Source organism: Scyliorhinus torazame, chromosome 25 (assembly GCF_047496885.1).
Source record: "Scyliorhinus torazame isolate Kashiwa2021f chromosome 25, sScyTor2.1, whole genome shotgun sequence".
In the NCBI taxonomy this organism is placed as follows: Eukaryota; Metazoa; Chordata; class Chondrichthyes; order Carcharhiniformes; family Scyliorhinidae; genus Scyliorhinus; species Scyliorhinus torazame.
The window spans coordinates 13,153,424-13,173,756 of NC_092731.1; the positions used below are offsets into that span (position 1 = coordinate 13,153,424).

At 49.8% G+C, this 20,333-nt stretch overlaps 1 protein-coding gene across 1 annotated transcript in view; it reads left to right on the forward strand.

The window, feature by feature from the left end:
* Positions 1-5,746: 5,746 nt before the first annotated feature.
* The window catches only part of rinl (Ras and Rab interactor-like), a 60,265-nt gene continuing 45,678 nt past the window's right edge, over positions 5,747-20,333 (forward strand). The window contains exons 1-2 of the mRNA XM_072490039.1: positions 5,747-6,056; positions 13,932-14,127. Of these exons, the coding sequence (XP_072346140.1) occupies positions 6,007-6,056; positions 13,932-14,127 (246 nt within the window). The 5' untranslated portion in view covers positions 5,747-6,006. The remainder of the gene's footprint in view (positions 6,057-13,931; positions 14,128-20,333) is intronic.

Sequence of the window (20,333 nt, forward strand, 5' to 3'; positions counted from 1 at the left end):
CCATGGCTGACGAGGGAAGTCAAGGACAGCATAAAGGCTAATGAAAAAGCATACAAAGTGGCGAGTATTATTGGGAAACCAGAGGATTGGGAATCCTTTAAAAGCGAGCAGAGGATAACTAAAAAAACAATAAGGGGGGAGAAGATGAAGTATGAGTGCAAGCTAGCTAGTAATATAAAGGAAGATAGGAAGAGATTTTTTTCAATATATAAAAGGTAAGAGAGAGGCAAAAATAGACATTGGACCACTGGAAAATGTGGCTGAGAAGTAATAATAGGAAACAAAGAAATGGCAGATGAACTGAATAGTTACTTTGCATCAGTCTTCATGGTGGAAGACACCAGTGGGATGCCAGAGCTCCAGGAGAACCAGGGGGCAGAGGTGAGTGCAGTGGCCATTACAAAGGAGAAGGTTCTGGGGAAACTGAAAGGTCTGAAGGTGGATAAGTCACCTGGACCAGATGGACTACAGCCCAGGATCCTAAAAGAGATAGCTGAGGAAATTGTGGAGGCATTGGTGATGATCTTTCAGGAATCACTGGAGGCAGGAAGGGTCCCAGAGGACTGGAAAGTGGCTAATGTAACACCATTGTTTAAGAAGGGAGGGAGGCAGAAGACGGGAAATTATAGGCCGGTTAGCCTGACTTCGGTCATTGGTAAGATTTTAGAGTCTGTTATTAAAGATGAGATCGCAAAGCACTTGGAAGTGCATGGTAAAATAGGACTGAGTCAGCACGGCTTTGTCAAAGGGAGGTCGTGTCTGACAAATCTGTTAGAGTTCTTTGAGGAAGTAACAAGCAAGTTAGGCAAAGGAGAACCGGGGACGTGATTTATTTAGATTTCCAGAAGGCCTTTGACAAGGTGCAGCATAGGAGACTGTTAAATAAGTTAAAAGCCCATGGTGTTAAGGGTAAGATCCTGGCATGGATAGAGGATTGGCTGACTGGCAGAAGGCAAAGAGTGGGGCTAAAGGGGCAGCCGGTGCCTAGTGGTGTACCTCAGGGGTCCGTGCTGGAACCACAACTTTATACAATATACAGTAATGATCTGGAAGAAGGAACTGAAGGCACTGTTGCTAAGTTTGCAGATGATACAAAGATCTGTAGAGGGACAGGTAGTATTGAGGAAGCCGGGGGGCTGCAGAAGGATTTGGACAGGCTGGGAGAGTGGGCAATGAAGTGGCAGATGGAATACAATGTGGAAAAGTGTGAGGTTATGCACTTTGGAAAGAGGAATCTAGGCATAGACTATTTTCTAAATGGGGAAATACTTCAGAAAGCAGAAGCACAAAGGGACTTGGGAGTCCTTGTTCACGATTCTCCTAAGGTTAATGTGCAGGTTCAGTCGGCAGTTAGGAAGGCAAATGCAATGTTAGCATTCATGTCAAGAGGGCTAGCATACAAGACCAGGGATGTACTTCTGAGGCTGTATAAGGCTCTGGTCAGACCCCATTTGGAGAATTGTGAGCAGTTTTGGGCCCCGTATCTAAGGAAGGGTGTGCTGGCCTTGGAAAGGGTCCAGAGGAGGTTCACAAGAATGATCCCTGGAATGAAGAACTTGTCGTATGAGGAACGGTTGAGGACTCTGGGTCTGTACTCGTTGGAGTTTAGAAGGATGAGAGGGGATCTTATTGAAACCTACAAGATACTGCGAGGGCTGGATAGAGTGGATGTGGAGAGGATGTTTCCACTTGTAGGAAAAACTAGAAGCAGAGGACACAATCTCAGACTGAAGGGACGATCCTTAAAAACAGAGATGAGGAGGAATTTTTTCAGCCAGAGGGTGGGGAATCTGTGGAACTCTTTGCCGCAGAAGGCTGTGGAGGTCAAATCACTGAGTGTCTTTAAGACAGAGATAGATAGGTTCTTGATTAATAAGGGGATCGGGGGTTATGGGGAGAAGGCAGGAGAATGGGGATGAGAAAATATCAGCCATGATTGAATGGCGGAGCAGACACGATGGGCCGAGTGGCCTAATTCTGCTCCTATGTCTTAGGTCTTATGTCTGTCTGAGAGGGCATACCAGGGTCTCGGTTTAACGTCTGACCAAAAACACAGCCCCTCAGGCAGTACGGACATTCCCTAAGCACCGCACTGGGGGGGGGGCTGCTTCACGGCGCCGAGGTCCCAGGTTCGATCCCGGCTCTGAGTCACTGTCCGTGTGGAGTTTGCACATTCTCCCCGTGTCTGCGTGGGTTTCGCCCCCACAACCCAAAGATGTGCAGGGTAGGGGGATTGGCCACGCTAAATTGCCCCTTAATTGGGAAATAATGAATTCGGTACTCTAAATTTATTTTTAAAAACTCATTAGTCGTCCGCCTTCGTTTGTTGTCAATCAATCAATCAGGATTTTTCAATAAAATTCACTTCCCCCGCCCATTATCTGATCATATCCCTCTCGGTTTCAGTCTTGAAGAGGGGGTGGCATTGACGGGTGAACTTTTTTTGTCCCCTGTGATGTGTTGGGTGTTCTGGATCACATACCGGTCACCAACACTTGAAATAGTGCAACACTATTTTATTGAATCATTAACTGTTTAAACTTACTTAGACTGTGGGCTAATATGATACTAGCTTTAACTAAAGACCTTTGCCTTGTCCTAACCAGTCGACGCACCCAGCACATGGTGAATGTCTGTGTTGCAGGCTGTGAGCTCTGTCCTCCTAGATAGCTGCAACTCGAATGAGCGGGAACTCTGATGCCCCCTGTCTTTATAGTGCGTGTGCTCTTACTGGTGATTGGCTGCGGTGTTGTGTGTGTTGATTGGTCCCACTGTGTGTCCATCAGTGTGTGGCTGCACCATGATATACTGGTGTATATTATGACATCCCCCCTTTTATAAAAAATGTACCTGCGTGGCAATAAATAGTGTATGGTGAGAATGTCCCTGACTACGTGTGTGCAAAATATTTGCAGGACTATGTACATAAAAACTAAGCTATTTACATGGGAAGGTGCCTGGTGCAGAAAAACAGTGTGTCACAAGAATAACGAGATGAACACTATATACAAACCACTTGAACGATTAAACGGAAGAACAGAACAAATCAGAAAGTCCATAAGTCCACAAAGTTCACAAATGAAGTCTCTGAGGTGAGCGACAAATTCTGGTTGACTGTCAGGGTAGCACACCACTCATCGTCTGGATCGATGCTGTATACCGGCAGCGGCTGGTGTCTTTGCTTCGGGGACAGCCTGTTTGTCGTTACGACACCGACTCGAAAAGGCGCCTTCAGGTCCTCGGTGTCACTGCTGTGCGGGAGGTCCGCGTCGGACTCGGTGACCGTGGGTTGAATTGCCCCAACATTCCTGCGAGGCTGGCTGAAGCGAGATGATTTGGCAGGCTGAGCTGCTCGACAGCAGACAGCATAGTGGCCAAGTCTTCCACATCGTAGACATTGTTGAGATTTTGCGGGGCATTGCCACTTTAAATGGGTGGAACCACAGTTGCCGCATGTTGTGACGTCAGCACGTTCGCTGCGCCACCGCATTACATTTCTCAACGTCGCCGTCCCCTCGTTTGGTGCATACAAGCGCGGGAATCCACGAAAAATGTGTGAAATGGCCGCCTTCATCCAGGCTGAGGCCCTGGAGGTGTTCAATCACTTGGACCCGTTCCGCCTCGTGGGGACCTTGCCGCGCCGTTTCAGCCGCTTGTATATGGGAATACCGACTCATGGTGTTTTCATGTAAGACACTGGTCTCGATGGCGGTCGCTCGGGTGAGTTGCTTTACTTTGAGGAGCTGCTGACGTAGGGGGTCCGACTGAACACCGAAAACGATCTGGTCGCGTATCATGGAGTCGGAGGTGGGCCCGTAGCTGCAGGATTGCGCAAGGATGCGGAGGTGCGTAAGAAAGGATTGGAAAGGTTCATCCTTACCCTGCAAACGCTGCTGGAACACGTAGCGTTCGAAACTTTCATTCACCTCTGCGCCGCAGCGAGTGTCAAACTTGCGGAGGACCGTCTTGAACTTCGTCTTGTCTTCATCATCTGCAAAGGTGAAAGAGTTGAAAATGTGGATGGCATGGTCCCCGGCCGTGGAGAGGAGAAGAGCAATCTTTCTGGTGTCCGAGGCGCCCTCCCTGACTGTGGCTTCGAGGAAGAGCTGGGAGCGCTGTTTGAAAATCTTCCAGTTTGCCCCGAGGTTGCCGGCGATGCGGAGCGGCGGCGGCGGGCTGATGTTGTCCATGTTGCAGGATGACGGAATGCTGGCGGAAGGCAGATCACTTGCAGGTAGGTCTAAGAAGAGCTAGTATCCCACCACTCCTGGTATCATGATGTATTGGGTGTTCTGGATCACATAGAGGTCACCAACACTTGAAATAGTGCAACACTATTTTATTGAATCATTAACTGCTTAAACTTACTTAGACTGTGGGTTAATACGATACTAGCTTTAACTAAAGACCTCTGCCTTGTCCTAACCAGTCGATGCACTCAGCACATGGTGAATGTCTGTGTTGCAGGCTGTGAGCTCTGTCCTCCTAGCTAGCTGCTGCTCGAATGAGCAGGAACTCTGATGCCCCCTGTCTTTATAGTGCGTGTGCTCCAACTGGTGATTGGCTGCAGTGTTCTGTGTGCTGATTGGTCCCACTGTGTGTCCATCAGTGTGTGTCTGATATACTGGTGTATATTATGACACCCTGCAGTGATGTAGAAGAAAAAAACAGTAAAAGTTTGGGGGAAATGTTTGGTACTGGTCTGAACTGGAGCTCCATTTTAAGATAAACTGGACCAGTTCGGACCAGTAGCAGACATTTCATTTCCCACATGTTGCTGCCTTTGTGCTTTTCTGGGATTATGTGGTTTATTCACTTCTTTTAAAAAACTTCAAAAAAAATAAATTTAGCGTACCCAATTCATTTTTTTTTGCAATTAAGGGGCAATTTAGCGTGTTCAATCCACCTACCATACACATCCTTTTAGGTTGTGGGGGGCAAAACCCACGCAAACACGGGGAGAATGTGCAAACGCCACACGGACAGTGACCCAGAGCCATGATCGAACCTGGGACCTCGGCGCCGTGAGGCAGCAGTGCTAACCCACTGCGCCACCCTGCTGCCCGGTTTATTCACTTCCGCTTGAACGGCTGACCATCTGGCAATAATCATGTAAAGGAGGCAATTGGGATTGGAACAGAAAGACGAGGGTCGGGGTGGGGGGAGAGATTGGAGGCAAAGGGTGTGAGCGATAGATAGAGAGAGGAAACAGAGGCAGATAGAGATTGGAGGGAAAGGGTGTGAGAGTAAGAGAGAGAGAGAAGGAAAAGAGAAGATTGGAGGCAAAGAGGTGAGAGATAGAGAGAGGGAAGAAAAAGAGACAGATAGAGATTGGAAGGAAAGGAGTAAAAAAAAAATCTCTTTGACCAGGAGTGTGGGAGTTATTCAAAGAGCTTCCCCAGTTTGGGGATGAGTTTTATGTCTCAGGGAAGATTGGGTTTCGTGCCTTTGCAAGAAGTAATGTTTAAAGATCTCCTCACTGAAAAAACAACTTAAACTGGGTCACAACGTTGGGTTGTGCAAACACTGTTCAGCGTAGCTTTAAAAAAAAGGGCATAAGTGAAAGATATTGAATGAGGCAACCACAAAAAGGGGCTGTGGTTTCCTGTAAACTGTTGTAACCTTGTCTCCCTCTCGCTCGCTCGCTCTTAAAACCAGATCTGAGCTCACAGAGCAGTGCAAAAGACCAGCAACTTCGGATGTACAAGAACTCTATTCTTGAGAGTGGCTTTATGCAGAGGTTAGCCTTGCCATTCACGGCACCGATACTCTCTTCATTCCCGTTCCCTCTGCCGACAGGAGTAGATTACTTAACCGTGCCCTTTATTCAGAAACTTAGCCGGGGTGGTGGTCGGTGGGTTTAACTGTCCTTTCGCTGAGAGCCGATCAGTGCAGCTTGTCAGTGAGGACGCACTCTCTCGTGTGGCTGTGGGACGGACGGGCGGAGCAGGATGGCCGAGCTGGGAAGGCGTCCCTGTGAATAAAAGATTCCGCGGACCGCGAACAATGCTGAGAAGACCATCGCGTGATACGAGTGACCCGGAGCAACAGATGAGGTAACTTGCAGGAAGTTTTCTATATTTCGCCAGTGTACTACGCCCCAGGAACAGACCATTTGGCCCATTGATTCTGTGTTGGGTTTTATGTTCCCCACCAAATTCATCCCATCCCACATCACCCTCATTCTGTCCATTCCCTTCTCCCTCACCTGGTTTCCCCTTAAATACATCTATACTTCAACCACTCCCTGTGGCAGCGGGCTACACACTATCGCCCCTCTCCGGGTGAAGATGTTTCTCCTGAATTCCCGACTGGATTTATTAGCGACCATCTCATATTGATGGCCCCTACTTTCAGAGTCTCCCACAAGTCAAGACATCCTTCCTGCATAATCCCTTCATATCCCTGAAGACGTCACCCCAGATTCTTCTTTTCTCCAGAGATTCCGCCTGTTCAATCTTTCCCGATAGTTGAGGACTTTGCCACGGGAATTACCAGCTAACCATCAGGTTTGAAAATCCCTGCTGTTTGCCTCCTCCCTCTCCCGAACCCACAGGATAAACTTGAGCTCAGCGCCCTTGGTATATATAGACCATGGGTCGAGCTGTGGGCCTTCGCTGCGGTGAGTTTATTTTCATTTCGAGTTCTCCATCCTTTCCCCTGGTCATAGGGTGAAAGGGTCGGAAGGATGGGGGGATGGGTTGAGAGGAGCAATATATGCTAGCAAGGGTCAGTAGGGCTGAATGGCCTGTTTTGTGCTGGACAATCGATGTGGGGCCACACACTCGTGCTACCAGATGACACTCTAAGGGCCTTGTTGCAAGGCTCCTGCCAATGCTACTTTTTAAAAAATTTGTTCATGGGATGTGGGTTTCGCTTTTGTTGCCTAAACTTAATTGGTTTGATTGTGAGGCTCGCTCGGTCATTTCAGAGAGGCAGTTCAGAGTTAACCCCATCGCTATGGGTCTGGAGTAGGCCAAACTGGGTAGGCCAGCAGATTTCCCTCCCATTAGTAAAGGTTTTTACAACAATCGATGATAATTTCCTGGTCACCGTTACTGAGACTAACTTTATATTCTGTCTGGATTTTTTTTCTTTTTATAACTTTAGAATACCCAATTATTTATTTTTTTCAATTAAGGGGCAATTTAGCGCGGCCAATCCACCTACCCTGCACATCTTTGGGTTGTGGGGGCGAAACCCACGCAGACACGGGGAGAATGTGCAAACTCCACACGGACAGTGACCCAGGGCCGGGATTCGAACTCGGTTCCTCAGCGCCGCAGTCCCGGTGCTAACCACTGCGCCACATGCTGCCCTCGTATTTTATTAATTGAACTTAAATTCCACCAGATGCCTTGGTGGGGTTTGAACCTCTGTCCACAAAGCATTAGCCTGGGGCCTCTGAATTACGAGCCCAGTGACGTTACCACGTCTCCCCCAAGCTGGTCCCCTTTAGTCATTTACTTTTAAAAAAAAATTTAGAGTGCCCAATTCATTTTTTTCCAATTAAAGGGGCAATTTAGCGTGGCCAATCCACCTCCCCTGCACATCCTTGGGTTGTGGGGGCGAAACCCACGCAAACATGGGGAGAATTGCAAACACAGTGACCCAGAGCCGGGATCGAACCTGGGACCTTGGCGCTGTGAGGGTGCAGGGCTAACCCACTGTGTCACCGTGCTGCCCCCCCCTTTAGTCATTGGCTACAAGTTAATGCAAAGAGCTGATCTTAATTTTCACCCTTACTTAGTTTGCCAGCTAAATGTTCTTTATTTAATTGACCAGCCTGCGGCCTCGGCTGTTAAAGGCACCGTCGAGTGGACTACTAGACCTTCAGGGGGCAAAATGGGATCCTAATCTGAGCTGTGTGTTGGGAAGGGACAGTGGGAGTGCTGGTGCTTCCTAGATTTGGGGGTTGGAGATTAAACCCTCTCCCTTTGCAGTTGGAAGAAGGATAATGGAATGCTATCTTCATTACAGAAAGGATTGAACATAAAAATCAGGTTGTTACACTTCAGTTAAACAGGGCACTGGTGAGACCGCATCTTGAATATTGCACACAGTTTTGGTCTCCATATTTAAGGAAGGGTGTAAATGCGTTGGAGGTGGTTCAGAGGAGGATATCTGGGATGAGCGATAGTTTGGGCAGACTGGGCTCATTTCCACTGGAGTTTCGAAGAATGAGAGACGACTTGATTGAAGTTTATAAAACCCTGAATGGTCTCGACAAGGTGGACTTGGGAGGCTTGTTTCCTCTTTTGGGCGAGCCCAGAACTAGGGGGGGGGGGCACTGTTTTAAAATCAGTGTCCTTTTAGGACAGAGAGGAGGAGAATGTTTCTCTCTCAGAAGTTTGTGCAACTTTGGAGCTGTCTGCCTCAGAGGGTGGTGGAGGTCAGGGTGTCACTGAATTTTTTTATTTTTTATAAATTTAGAGTACCCAATTCATTTTTTCCAATTAAGGGGCAATTTAGCATGTTCAATCCACCTACCCTGCACATCTTTGGGTTGTGGGGGCGAAACCCACGCGAACACGGGGAGAATGAGCAAACTCCACACGGACAGTGACCCAGGGCCGGGATCGAACCTGGGACCTCGGCGCCGTGAGGCTGCAGCGCTAACCCATTGCGTCACCCTGCTGCCAGTCACTGAATATTTTTAAGGCTGAGGTGGATAGATTCTTGTTAGGCAAGTATCAAAGGTTATCAGAGGGGTAGATGGGGAATGTGGGATTTGAAACACCAACAGACATGATCTTATTGAATAGCAGAACAGGATGGAGGGGCGAATAACCTACCTCTGCTCCTATTTCTTATGTTCGTATGATGTCATGAGGAATAGGAGGAGTCCATTCAACTCTTCAAACCTCTGCAATTCAATAATATTTCTACCTCACCTTCCTGCACTCTCCCCATGTCCCATCATTCCTTGAATGTCGACAAATCTCTGTCTTAAATGTACGCATCGATGGAGCATTCACAACCCTCGGGGGAAGAAAATTCCAAAGGTTCACCACCTTTTGAGTGAAGAACTTCCTCCTCGTCTCGGTCTTCAATGGTCGACTCCCCGACTCTGGAATTGCGACTCTGTGTTCGAGATTCCCCAGGTGGGAGATACAAACTCCCAGCATGCACCTTGCCTGGACCACGAAGAATTTTATACGTTTCGAAGAGATCGCTCTCTCATTCTTCAAATCCCCAGGGAATATAGACCCGGTTTACTCAGCCGCTGATCATAGGTCAACCCCCTCATCCCAGGGACCAACCTGGTGAATTTTCATTCTACTCCCTCAAATGCAAGTGCTCCTTCAGGAGTTAAGGAAACACAATACTTCCGAGATGGGAGTTTGATTATCCGGTTCCTCCAGACGCGCGTTTCTTGGCGTCTCGCCAGTCGCTGGCCCTGGGATTCTCGATTCCGAATGCGACCAGTCTCTTCGCATTTTAAAAATATGAGATTTGTTTCCAACTCAAGTGGCTGACTTCTCATTTCTTCACCTCATATTCCATTTGTCACCTTCTTTCCCGCTCGTGTCACCCACCTAAATCCTTTCGCATCATCTTCGTGTCGTCTCAGTTTACTGTTCCGCACATCATCGGTAAACTTTGACACTTTAAACCCGGCCTCTCATCGACGGGACTGCAAATAGCTGAAGCCCAGGTACCGATTTTTGTGGTAGTCCATCAACAACTTGAAAATGACTCATTTATTCCTACTCTCTGTTTTCTGTCTGTTGGCCAATCCAACAATTCACGCCAATATGTTATACCCAATTCTAGGAGTCATCGTTTGGTGCAATAGCCTCCTGCCTGGCACCTTATCCAATGCTTTTCCTTTAAACTCACTCATTCCCCCTTATCCGGCTGGTTAGATACAACCTCAAAGAAACTCTCATGGATTTGTCAAACACGAAGGGTAGGATTATCCGGCTGTTCCCACCAGCAGGATCTTTCACTTTGGCCAAAGGTGATGCCAGGCTAACTGGTCAATAGTTCCCTGTTTCCTTCTATCCTACTTTCTTGAATAGCGGGATTATTGTTTGCTACTTTCCAAGCTGCTCCAGGATTTAAGGAATCTATCCTTGTCATATGTGGCCCAGTGACTCAGCAGGTTCAGAGTTCGAGTCACACATCAGAGACTTGGGCAACACACCCAGATATTCCCACTGCAGTTCTGAGGGGGTGCGGCGGCTCTGTCAGTAGTGCCATTGTGCACGTGAGCCATTAAACCCCGCCCCCCCCTGCCCCGCCCCCTCCCCGTCTGCCTTAATTGGACGCAAAAGATCCCACAACCGCTATGGGAAGAGGAAAGTCCTTGGCCATGCCCTGGGCCCCAGTGTTTAACTCTCAAACAACCTCAGAAAATCAGACGATCTCATTGCTATTTGTGGGAGCTTGCTGTGCACAAAATGGCTGCCGTGGTTGCTGCACTTTGGCAGAACGCATTCCATTGGTGTTAGGGTACTTTGGGACAACTGAGTTTGAGCCAGTGGCGATGCAGGAAAAGGAGGCGATGGTTAGAATGCTGTAATTGTGCATTTATCAAAATTCAAACCCCTGGACAATGCAGGGGAAATGACATCAGCCCAAGAGACGGAGTCCGTATTTCTTTGTTTGCAGTTAAAGTTTGGCTGTTGTAATTCTTGTCACGTTTCCTCCAACGTTGATACAGCTTCTTTGATTGCACAGCGATAAGGAGACACCTGTTCAAACCAAAACTATAAAGTCTGACACCATCCGGGCGCGAGCGAGACAGATGCCCAAACTCTTTACCAGAAGAGATTTGGCTGTTTCCAGGAACACGAGGAGGCCATTCAGCCCCTCTATTCAATTAGATCATTTAAAAAATACATTTATTATTTTTTTCCAATTAAGGGGCAATTTAGCGTGGCCAATCCACCGACCCTGCACATCTTTGGGTTGTGGGGGTGAGGCCCATGCAGACACAGGGAGAATGTTCAAACTCCACACGGACAGTGACCTGGGGCCAGGATCGAACCCGGGTCCTCGGCGCCGTGATGCAACAGTGCTAACCACTGCGCCACCATGCCACCCCTAATTAGGAAGATTTTTCTTTTTATATATCTACATTTAGCGTACCCAATTCATTTTTTCCAATTAAGAGGCAAGTTAGCGTGGCCAATCCACCTACCCTGTGAGGCACGATCAATTGGACAAAGACGATAGTTGAATCCAACTGAGGCTTTATTGCTATCAGATGTGTGGCCTCCCACAGCAGTTGGCGAAATGGCTGCTGGCTGGAGGACACGCATATTTATACCCCCGCCTCCTGGGCGGAGCCAGCAGGCAGGGACTACCGGCGAACCTGTAGTACAGGCCCTACCGTACGTCACCTAATACAGGTGCAACAGTGGTTTACCACCTACCCTGCACATCTTTGGGTTGCGGGGGCGAGACCCACGCAGACACGGGGAGAACGTATCCACACGGTCGGCGGCCCGGGGCCAGGATCGGACCTCGGCATCACAAGGCAGCAGTGCTAACCACTGCGCCACCGTGCCCGCCCTGCTATTTAACTAGATCATGGTCGACCTGTGATCAAATTCCATACACCTGCAATGGCAGCGCAGTGGGTGGACCTACACCTCAAGGGCTGCAGCGGGTTCAAGAAGGCAGCTCACCACCACCTTCTGAAGGGCAACCAGGGACGGGCAACAAACGCTCAGCCTCACCAGCGACGCCCACATCCCGTAAATTAATTTTTTTTAAATGGCCCTAGGACCCGTATTTTCCTCGCATTGTCTGTTGGACTCTGATGCATTCCAGGGGAAGTTAGATCAGAGAAAGGATCGAGACCTGGGCGGGTACAGATTGAAGACAATTGGTTAAAGGAAGCAATCGAGTCACGGAGGGGGAACCTTTTCCCGCAGCGAGTGTTTCGGACCTGGAATGCGCTGTGCCTGAGAGGGTGGTGGAGGCAGGTTGAATCATGGGCTTAAGAAGAGAATTGATTTGTTATTTGATGAGGAACCATTTACAGGGGTTATAGGGAAAGGGCAGGCAGGGGAGGTGGGCCTGGACGAGGCGTTCCTGCAGAGACAGCACCAACACAATGGGCCAATGGTCACTTTCCACACTGGGACCATTCTACCATTCTTGAGAGGGGATGAGGAGGACGTGAGGGTGGGACGGTACAGGCTGGTGAGAAACATTAATGCTGCTGTGAAGGGCCGGAGCATCCCGGCCCTTATTCCTGTCGTGTTAAGCACAGTAAGATAACACGGGCTGCAACTGGATGCAGCTTTACCTGAGAGATACTCCACACCTTGAAGTTAGTTCAACATGATTTATTCAACCTGCCACATAGTTAGCTCAATCCTCTGTGGTGGGCCATGTGAAAGGTTCCTCACGCACGATTACTTTGGGTGCTCTTTGGCATGTTCTGTCTGGGGTGGGTGGCGGGGAGGGGCAGGGCTTGCTGGGTGGAAGTCACGGAGTGTGGACGGGGCGCGTTCAATAGAAACTACCCTCAGTTATCTCATCCCTCTCCCTGGCAACAGTCTGACTTAAAGCCAGGATCGGTTCACAACTTTGATCCCAAGTTCAGCTTCTGACCTCACATCGCGCCTCAGGAGCGTCACCTTTAACGACTTTACCCTCTCAGCCTCTGAAAACCACGCCCATGCCTTCGACGGGGCTCGACTCAGCGATTCCAACATTTCCCTGGCTGCTCTCCCACATTCTAAACTTGAGGTCGTTCTAAACCCAGCTACGCATGTCTTAACTCCGTTCCCCCATGTCCCCTGCGCTCGCTGACCTATACAAACTCCGGATCAAGAAGCATCTTGGTTTTAAAATTTGCCTCTCTGGTTTAAATCCCTCCGTGGCCTCGCCCCTCCTTCCCCACCCCTCTCTCCGGCCCCACCTTCTCTGCCATCTCATCCAGCCCCCACAACCCTACCGAATTCTCTGAGCTCCTCCACCGGTGAACAGCCGGGGAATCCCGGCCCTTAATCCCAGAACTCACGGAAGCCCTGTGGTGTCTGTGCAGAATATTCAAACTTGACTGGATTTTAAGTCTGTATTTATCTACAATATAGAATAGGAAGGGGGAGTGAATTTCTATAGCACTGTCGGGACCATGAGACCATATGATATAGGAGCAGAATTAGGCCACTCGGCCCATCGAGCCTACTCCGCCATTCGATCATGACTGATGTTTCACATCCCCATTCTCCTGCCTTCTCCCCATAACCCCCGATCCCCTTATTAATCAAGAACCTATCTATCTCTGTCTTAAAGACACTCAGTGATTTGGCCTCCACAGCCTTCTGCAGCAAAGAGTTCCACAGATTCTCCACCCTCTGGCTGAAGCAATTCCTCCTCATCTCGGTTTTTAAGGATCGTCCCTTTAGTCTGAGATTGTGTCCTCTGCTTCTAGTTTTTCCTACACGTGGAAACATCCTCTCCACGTCCACTGTATCCAGGCCTCGCAGTATCCTGTAAGTTTTGAAGCTTGTCACAGCCAATTATGTATTTACAATCGGGGAGAGGGTGGCGTAGTGGTAACCTCACTATATGGCCTGGGGACATGGGTTCAAATCCCACCTCAGCAGCTCAATTAATAAGCTGCAATTACAAAGCTAGTCCAGGGGAGGCAGGGGCATTGTCACTGGCCTAGAAACCCAGGCTAATGCTCGGGGGGGGGGGCCTGGGTTTGATAACAATTGCCAGGGACACTTTCATCTTGAGAATGAATTAGGAACAGAGCCCGGGTTGGGCAGCTAATATCGTTATGATCACTGTTTCCTAAACCAATAAGAAACTGAGAGGTTAAACTCAATTTAATTAACAAAATAAAAACCCCTGCAATATTATTGCCCCTCTCTAATTGCGAGCTGGTGGTGAGCCGTCTAAAACTTAGCAAGAGTCAGGGGTCTCGTAACGTTGATGCTAATCCCTTTTCATTTTAGTCCCTACAGCCCCAACCACAAGCAGCTTTGCAATGGAGGATACCAGAGCCCTCGGGAGGAGGAGGATCAAAGAGCCGTTTCAGCATGTTCGAAGCTCAGTCTCTTTGACAAACTGACGCTGTCCCACAACATCTGGCTACAGCTGGGAATCGAGCCGGCGTGCGTGAAGGACGTCCTTGGGCGCCAGCCCCCAGGGGTAGGTCCGACGAGTAACATGGGAATCAGAACCCCCAACTCTATGCCAAGGTTCTAAATAAAGGCAAGAGGGGACAGACAGCCACAGGAGGAAGCCATTCGGCCCATTATACTTGTTCTAACCCTATGAAAGACTTATCCAATCACTTTCTTTCTCTTTTCTATTCCTCCTGCAAGCATTTGTCCAGTTCTCATTTGAATGTTACTAATGAATCTGATTCCATCAGGCAGCACCTTCCAGATCATAATAATTAATTTCAACAACAAATAAAATCCCCTCAGTTTTCTCCACCCCCCCCCCCTCCCCACTTATCTTCCTGCACCTTCTGCTAACCATCTCAAACCTGTGTTACTGACCCTCCAATCAACGGAACCAGTTCCTCCCTGTCTACTCTTCCGAAACTCCTCCTCCTTTTGAACTCTGCTGTGGTAGGGGGGAGCAATCCCGGTGTCTCCTGCCTCTCCACATAACCCTCCTCAATTCACAGTTTAACGTCTCAGCTTCCTATCGGTTTAGGAAACAGTGATCATTACGCTATAAGCTGCCCAACCCGGGCTCTGTTCCTAATTCAGTCTCAAAATAAGAGTGTCACTGGCAATTGTTGCCCATTTGCGCAGTTTTGTACCCCCCCCCCCCAAAAATACACTTTAGTCATTAAATTTTAAAAGTACATTACATGACTGCTCAAAGTCGACATTATATTTGTCGTGGAAATTATAATAAAGACAAATTCCTCGCGGTTCAATTTAAGGAAATTTATTGACACAAATATATTTGCAGAGAGTGTACCAGCTGCAAAGCCAGTGAACTGCGCTCTGAGATTCGATTGAAGACAGCATTTTTTTATAGTCTGAAATAACAGCTTGAAGTAAACAGGCATGTTTATATTAAATAGACCTTGGAAAGTAGGTAAGAGGAAATATGTAGTACGTATGTTCTTGCCCTTGGCTAAAAACAACTCGAGTACACATTTTGTTATCTTTCGGAGGACAATATGTTTTCATAATAAGGCCGAGACCAGAATATTAAGCAGTATTTCATTTATGTTACCTGATCTACTTATTTTCATTCAAAAGCAGTGTTGAACTATAGTCAAGCATTTCCCAGCATGCTTCTAAGTGGGCAACTCATTAATTTCCCTTCCACAATATAAGATGCAAATCAAATCAGTTTCTTCCAATATTGAATACATTTGCAGTTAATATTTACAGTCTGCATTGCACATACCTACCAGTCCATAGGGCGGATGTGACGGCACTGGAGAGGGTGCAGAGGAGATTCACCAGGATGTTGCCCGGGGCTGGAACGTTTCAGCTATGAAGAGAGGCTGGTTAGGCTGGGGTTGATTTCCTTGGAGCAGGGAGGGCTGAGGGGGACCTGATTGAGGGACACAGATAGGTGGATAGGAAGAATCTTTTCCCCTTATTGGAGGGTCCAATAACCAGGGGGCATAGATTTAAGGTAAGGGGCAGGGAGGTTTCGAGGAAAGACCTTTTCACCCAGAGGGACGTGGGAGCCTGGAACTCGCTGCCTGAAAGGGTGGGAGAGGCGGGAACCCTCACAACATTTAAGGTTTCGATCAGCACTCAGAATGCCCCAGCGCACACGGCTACGGACCAAGTGCTGGAGAATGGGATTGGACTAGATAGGCTCAAAGGCTGGTGCAGACACGCTGGGCCGAAGGGCTCGAGTTGATGGTCCTCCAGCCACAGTTGATGACCAGTGGAGTGCCCGGCTGAGCATATTCAGGAAATATGATGCTGTACAAATGCTGCAATTTGTGTTGAGTTATTCTTGAAGTTGAGGACTTTACACCAACACTTGCTTGGCAGGATGTGGTGCGGGAGTACGAGCAGGAAGGAGGGGTTTGGCGAACGTTATGCTACCTCTGCACCACTGTGAGAGCTCTGGACATATCCGTTTGCAGAGGGCGCATAAACTAGCCGCACTCTCTAGCTTATGGCCATAAACTAGCCACACTCCCTAGCGTGTGGCCATAAATTAGCCGCACTCCCTAGCGTATGGCCATAAACTAGCCGCACTCCCTAGCGTGTGGCCATAAACTAGCCGCACTCCCTAGCGTATGGCCATAAACTAGCCGCACTCCCTAGCGTATGGCCATAAACTAGCCGCACTCCCTAGCGTGTGGCCATAAACTAGCCGCACTCCCTAGCGTATGGCCATAAACTAGCCGCACTCCCTAGCGTATGGCCATTAACTAGCCGCAATCACTAGCATGTGGCCATAAACTAGCCGCACTCCCTAGCGTGTGGCCATAAACTAGCCGCACTCCCTAGCGTATGGCCATAAACTAGCCGCACTCCCTACGTATGGCCATAAACTAGCCGCACTCCCTAGCGTGTGGCCATAAACTAACCGCACTCCCTAGCGTGTGGCCATAAACTAGCTGCACTCCCTAGCGTGTGGCCATAAACTAGCCGCACTCCCTAGCGTATGGCCATAAACTAGCCGCACTCCCTAGCGTATGGACATAAACTAGCCGCACTCCCTAGCGTGTGGCCATAAACTAGCCGCACTCCCTAGCGTATGGCCATAAACTAGCCGCACTCCCTAGCGTATGGCCATAAACTAGCCGCACTCCCTAGCGTGTGGCAATAAACTAGCCGCACTCCCTAGCGTATGGCCATAAACTAGCCGCACTCCCTAGCGTATGGCCATAAACTAGCCGCACTCCCTAGCGTATGGCCATAAACTAGCCGCACTCCCTAGCGTATGGCCATAAACTAGCCGCACTCCCTAGCGTATGGCCATAAACTAGCCGCACTCCCTAGCGTGTGGCCATAAACTAGCCGCACTCCCTAGCGTATGGCCATAAACTAGCCGCACTCCCTAGCGTATGGCCATAAACTAGCCGCACTCCCTAGCGTATGGCCATAAACTAGCCGCACTCCCTAGCGTGTGGCCATAAACTAGCCGCACTCCCTAGCGTATGGCCATAAACTAGCCGCACTCCCTAGCGTGTGGCCATAAACTAGCCGCACTCCCTAGCGTATGGCCATAAACTAGCCGCACTCCCTAGCGTATGGCCATAAACTAGCCGCACTCCCTAGCGTGTGGCCATAAACAAACCGCACTCCCTAGCGTGTGGCCATAAACTAGCCGCACTCCCTAGTGTATGGCCATAAACTAGGCGCACTCCCTAGCGTGTGGCCATAAACTAGCCGCACTCCCTAGCGTATGGCCATAAACTAGCCGCACTCCCTAGCGTGTGGCCATAAACTAGCCGCACTCCCTAGCGTATGGCCATAAACTAACCGCACTCCCTAGTGTATGGCCATAAACTAGGCGCACTCCCTAGCGTGTGGCCATAAACTAGCCGCACTCCCTAGCGTATGGCCATAAACTAGGCGCACTCCCTAGCGTGTGGCCATAAACTAACCGCACTCCCTAGCGTATGGCCATAAACTAGCCGCACTCCCTAGCGTGTGGCCATAAACTAGCCGCACTCCCTAGCGTATGGCCATAAACTAGCCGCACTCCCTAGCGTATGGCCATAAACTAGGCGCACTCCCTAGTGTATGGCCATAAACTAGGCGCACTCCCTACCGTATGGCCATAAACTAGCCGCACTCCCTACCGTATGGCCATAAACTAGCCGCACTCCCTACCGTATGGCCATAAACTAGGCGCACTCCCTACCGTATGGCCATAAACTAGCCGCACTCCCTACCGTATGGCCATAAACTAGCCGCACTCCCTAGCGTGTGGCCATAAACTAGCCGCACTCCCTAGCGTATGGCCATAAACTAGCCGCACTCCCTAGCGTGTGGCCATAAACTAGCCGCACTCCCTAGCGTATGGCCATAAACTAGCCGCACTCCCTAGCGTATGGCCATAAACTAGGCGCACTCCCTACCGTATGGCCATAAACTAGCCGCACTCCCTAGCGTATGGCCATAAACTAGCCGCACTCCCTAGAGTATGGCCATAAACTAGCCGCACTCCTTAGCGTGTGGCCATAAACTAGCCGCACTGCCTAGCGTATGGCCATAAACTAGCCGCACTCCCTAGCGTATGGCCATAAACTAGCCCCACTCCCTAGCGTATGGCCATAAACTAGCCGCACTCCCTAGCGTATGGCCATAAACTAGCCGCACTCCCTAGCGTATGGCCATAAACTAGCCGCACTCCCTAGTGTATGGCCATAAACTAGCCGCACTCCCTAGCGTATGGCCATAAACTAGGCGCACTCCCTACCGTATGGCCATAAACTAGCCGCACTCCCTACCGTATGGCCATAAACTAGCCGCACTCCCTAGCGTGTGGCCATAAACTAGCCGCACTCCCTAGCGTATGGCCATAAACTAGCCGCACTCCCTAGCGTGTGGCCATAAACTAACCGCACTCCCTAGCGTGTGGCCATAAACTAGCTGCACTCCCTAGCGTGTGGCAATAAACTAGCCGCACTCCCTAGCGTGTGGCCATAAACTAGCCGCACTCCCTAGCGTATGGCCATAAACTAGCAGCACTCCCTAACGTATGGCCATTAACTAGCCGCACTCCCTAGCGTGTGGCCATAAACTAGCCGCACTCCCTAGCGTATGGCCATAAACTAGCCGCACTCCCTAGCGTATGGACATAAACTAGCCGCACTCCCTAGCGTATGGCCATAAACTAGCCGCGCTCCCTAGCGTATGGCCATAAACTAGCCGCACTCCCTAGCGTATGGCCATAAACTAGCCGCGCTCCCTAGCGTATGGCCATAAACTAGCCGCACTCCCTAGCGTATGGCCATAAACTAGCCGCACTCCCTAGCGTGTGGCCATAAACTAGCCGCACTCCCTAGCGTATGGCCATAAACTAGCCGCACTCCCTAGCGTGTGGCCATAAACTAGCCGCACTCCCTAGCGTATGGCCATAAACTAGCCGCACTCCCTAGCGTGTGGCCATAAACTAGCCGCTCACCCTAGCGTATGGCCATAAACTAGCCGCACTCCCTAGCGTATGGCCATAAACTAGCCGCACTCCCTAGCGTATGGCCATAAACTAGCCGCACTCCCTAGCGTATGGCCATAAACTAGCCGCACTCCCTAGCGTATGGCCATAAACTAGCCGCACTCCCTAGCGTATGGCCATAAACTAGCAGCACTCCCTAGCGTATGGCCATAAACTAGCCGCACTCCCTAGCGTATGGCCATAAACTAGCCGCACTCCCTAGCGTATGGCCATAAACTAGCAGCACTCCCTAGCGTATGGCCATAAACTAGCCGCACTCCCTAGCGTGTGGCTATAAACTAGCTGCACTCCCTACCGTATGGCCATAAACTAGCCGCACTCCCTAGCGTATGGCCATAAACTCGCCGCACTCCCTAGCGTATGGCCATAAACTAGGCGCACTCCCTAGCGTATGGCCATAAACTAGGCGCACTCCCTAGCGTGTGGCCATAAACTAGGCGCACTCCCTAGCGTATGGCCATAAACTAGCCGCACTCCCTAGCGTTTGGCCATAAACTAGGCGCACTCCCTAGCGTATGGCCATAAACTAGCCGCACTCCCTAGCGTGTGGCCATAAACTAGCCGCGCTCCCTAGCGTATGGCCATAAACTAGCCGCACTCCCTAGCGTATGGCCATAAACTAGCCGCACTCCCTAGCGTGTGGCCATAAACTAGCCGCACTCCCTGGCGTATGGCCATAAACTAGCCGCACTCCCTAGCGTGTGGCCATAAACTAGCCGCACTCCCTAGCGTATGGCCATAAACTAGCCGCACTCCCTAGCGTGTGGCCATAAACTAGGCGCACTCCCTAGCGTACGGCCATAAACTAGCCGCACTCCCTAGCGTGTGGCCATAAACTAGCCGCACTCCCTAGCGTATGGCCATAAACTAGCCGCACTCCCTAGCGTGTGGCCATAAACTAGGCGCACTCCCTAGCGTATGGCCATAAACTAGCCGCACTCCCTAGCGTGTGGCCATAAACTAGCCGCACTCCCTAGCGTATGGCCATAAACTAGCCGCACTCCCTAGCGTGTGGCCATAAACTAGGCGCACTCCCTAGCGTATGGCCATAAACTAGCCGCACTCCCTAGCGTGTGGCCATAAACTAGCCGCACTCCCTAGCGTATGGCCATAAGTTATATCAAAATGCTCACAAACCAACACGTAAAAACATTTAAGCTGTGAGGAAACGATACCTTGCTCCAGGAGAGATTCCACTGACCAATAGGTGTCTTTCGTATTAAAACAAA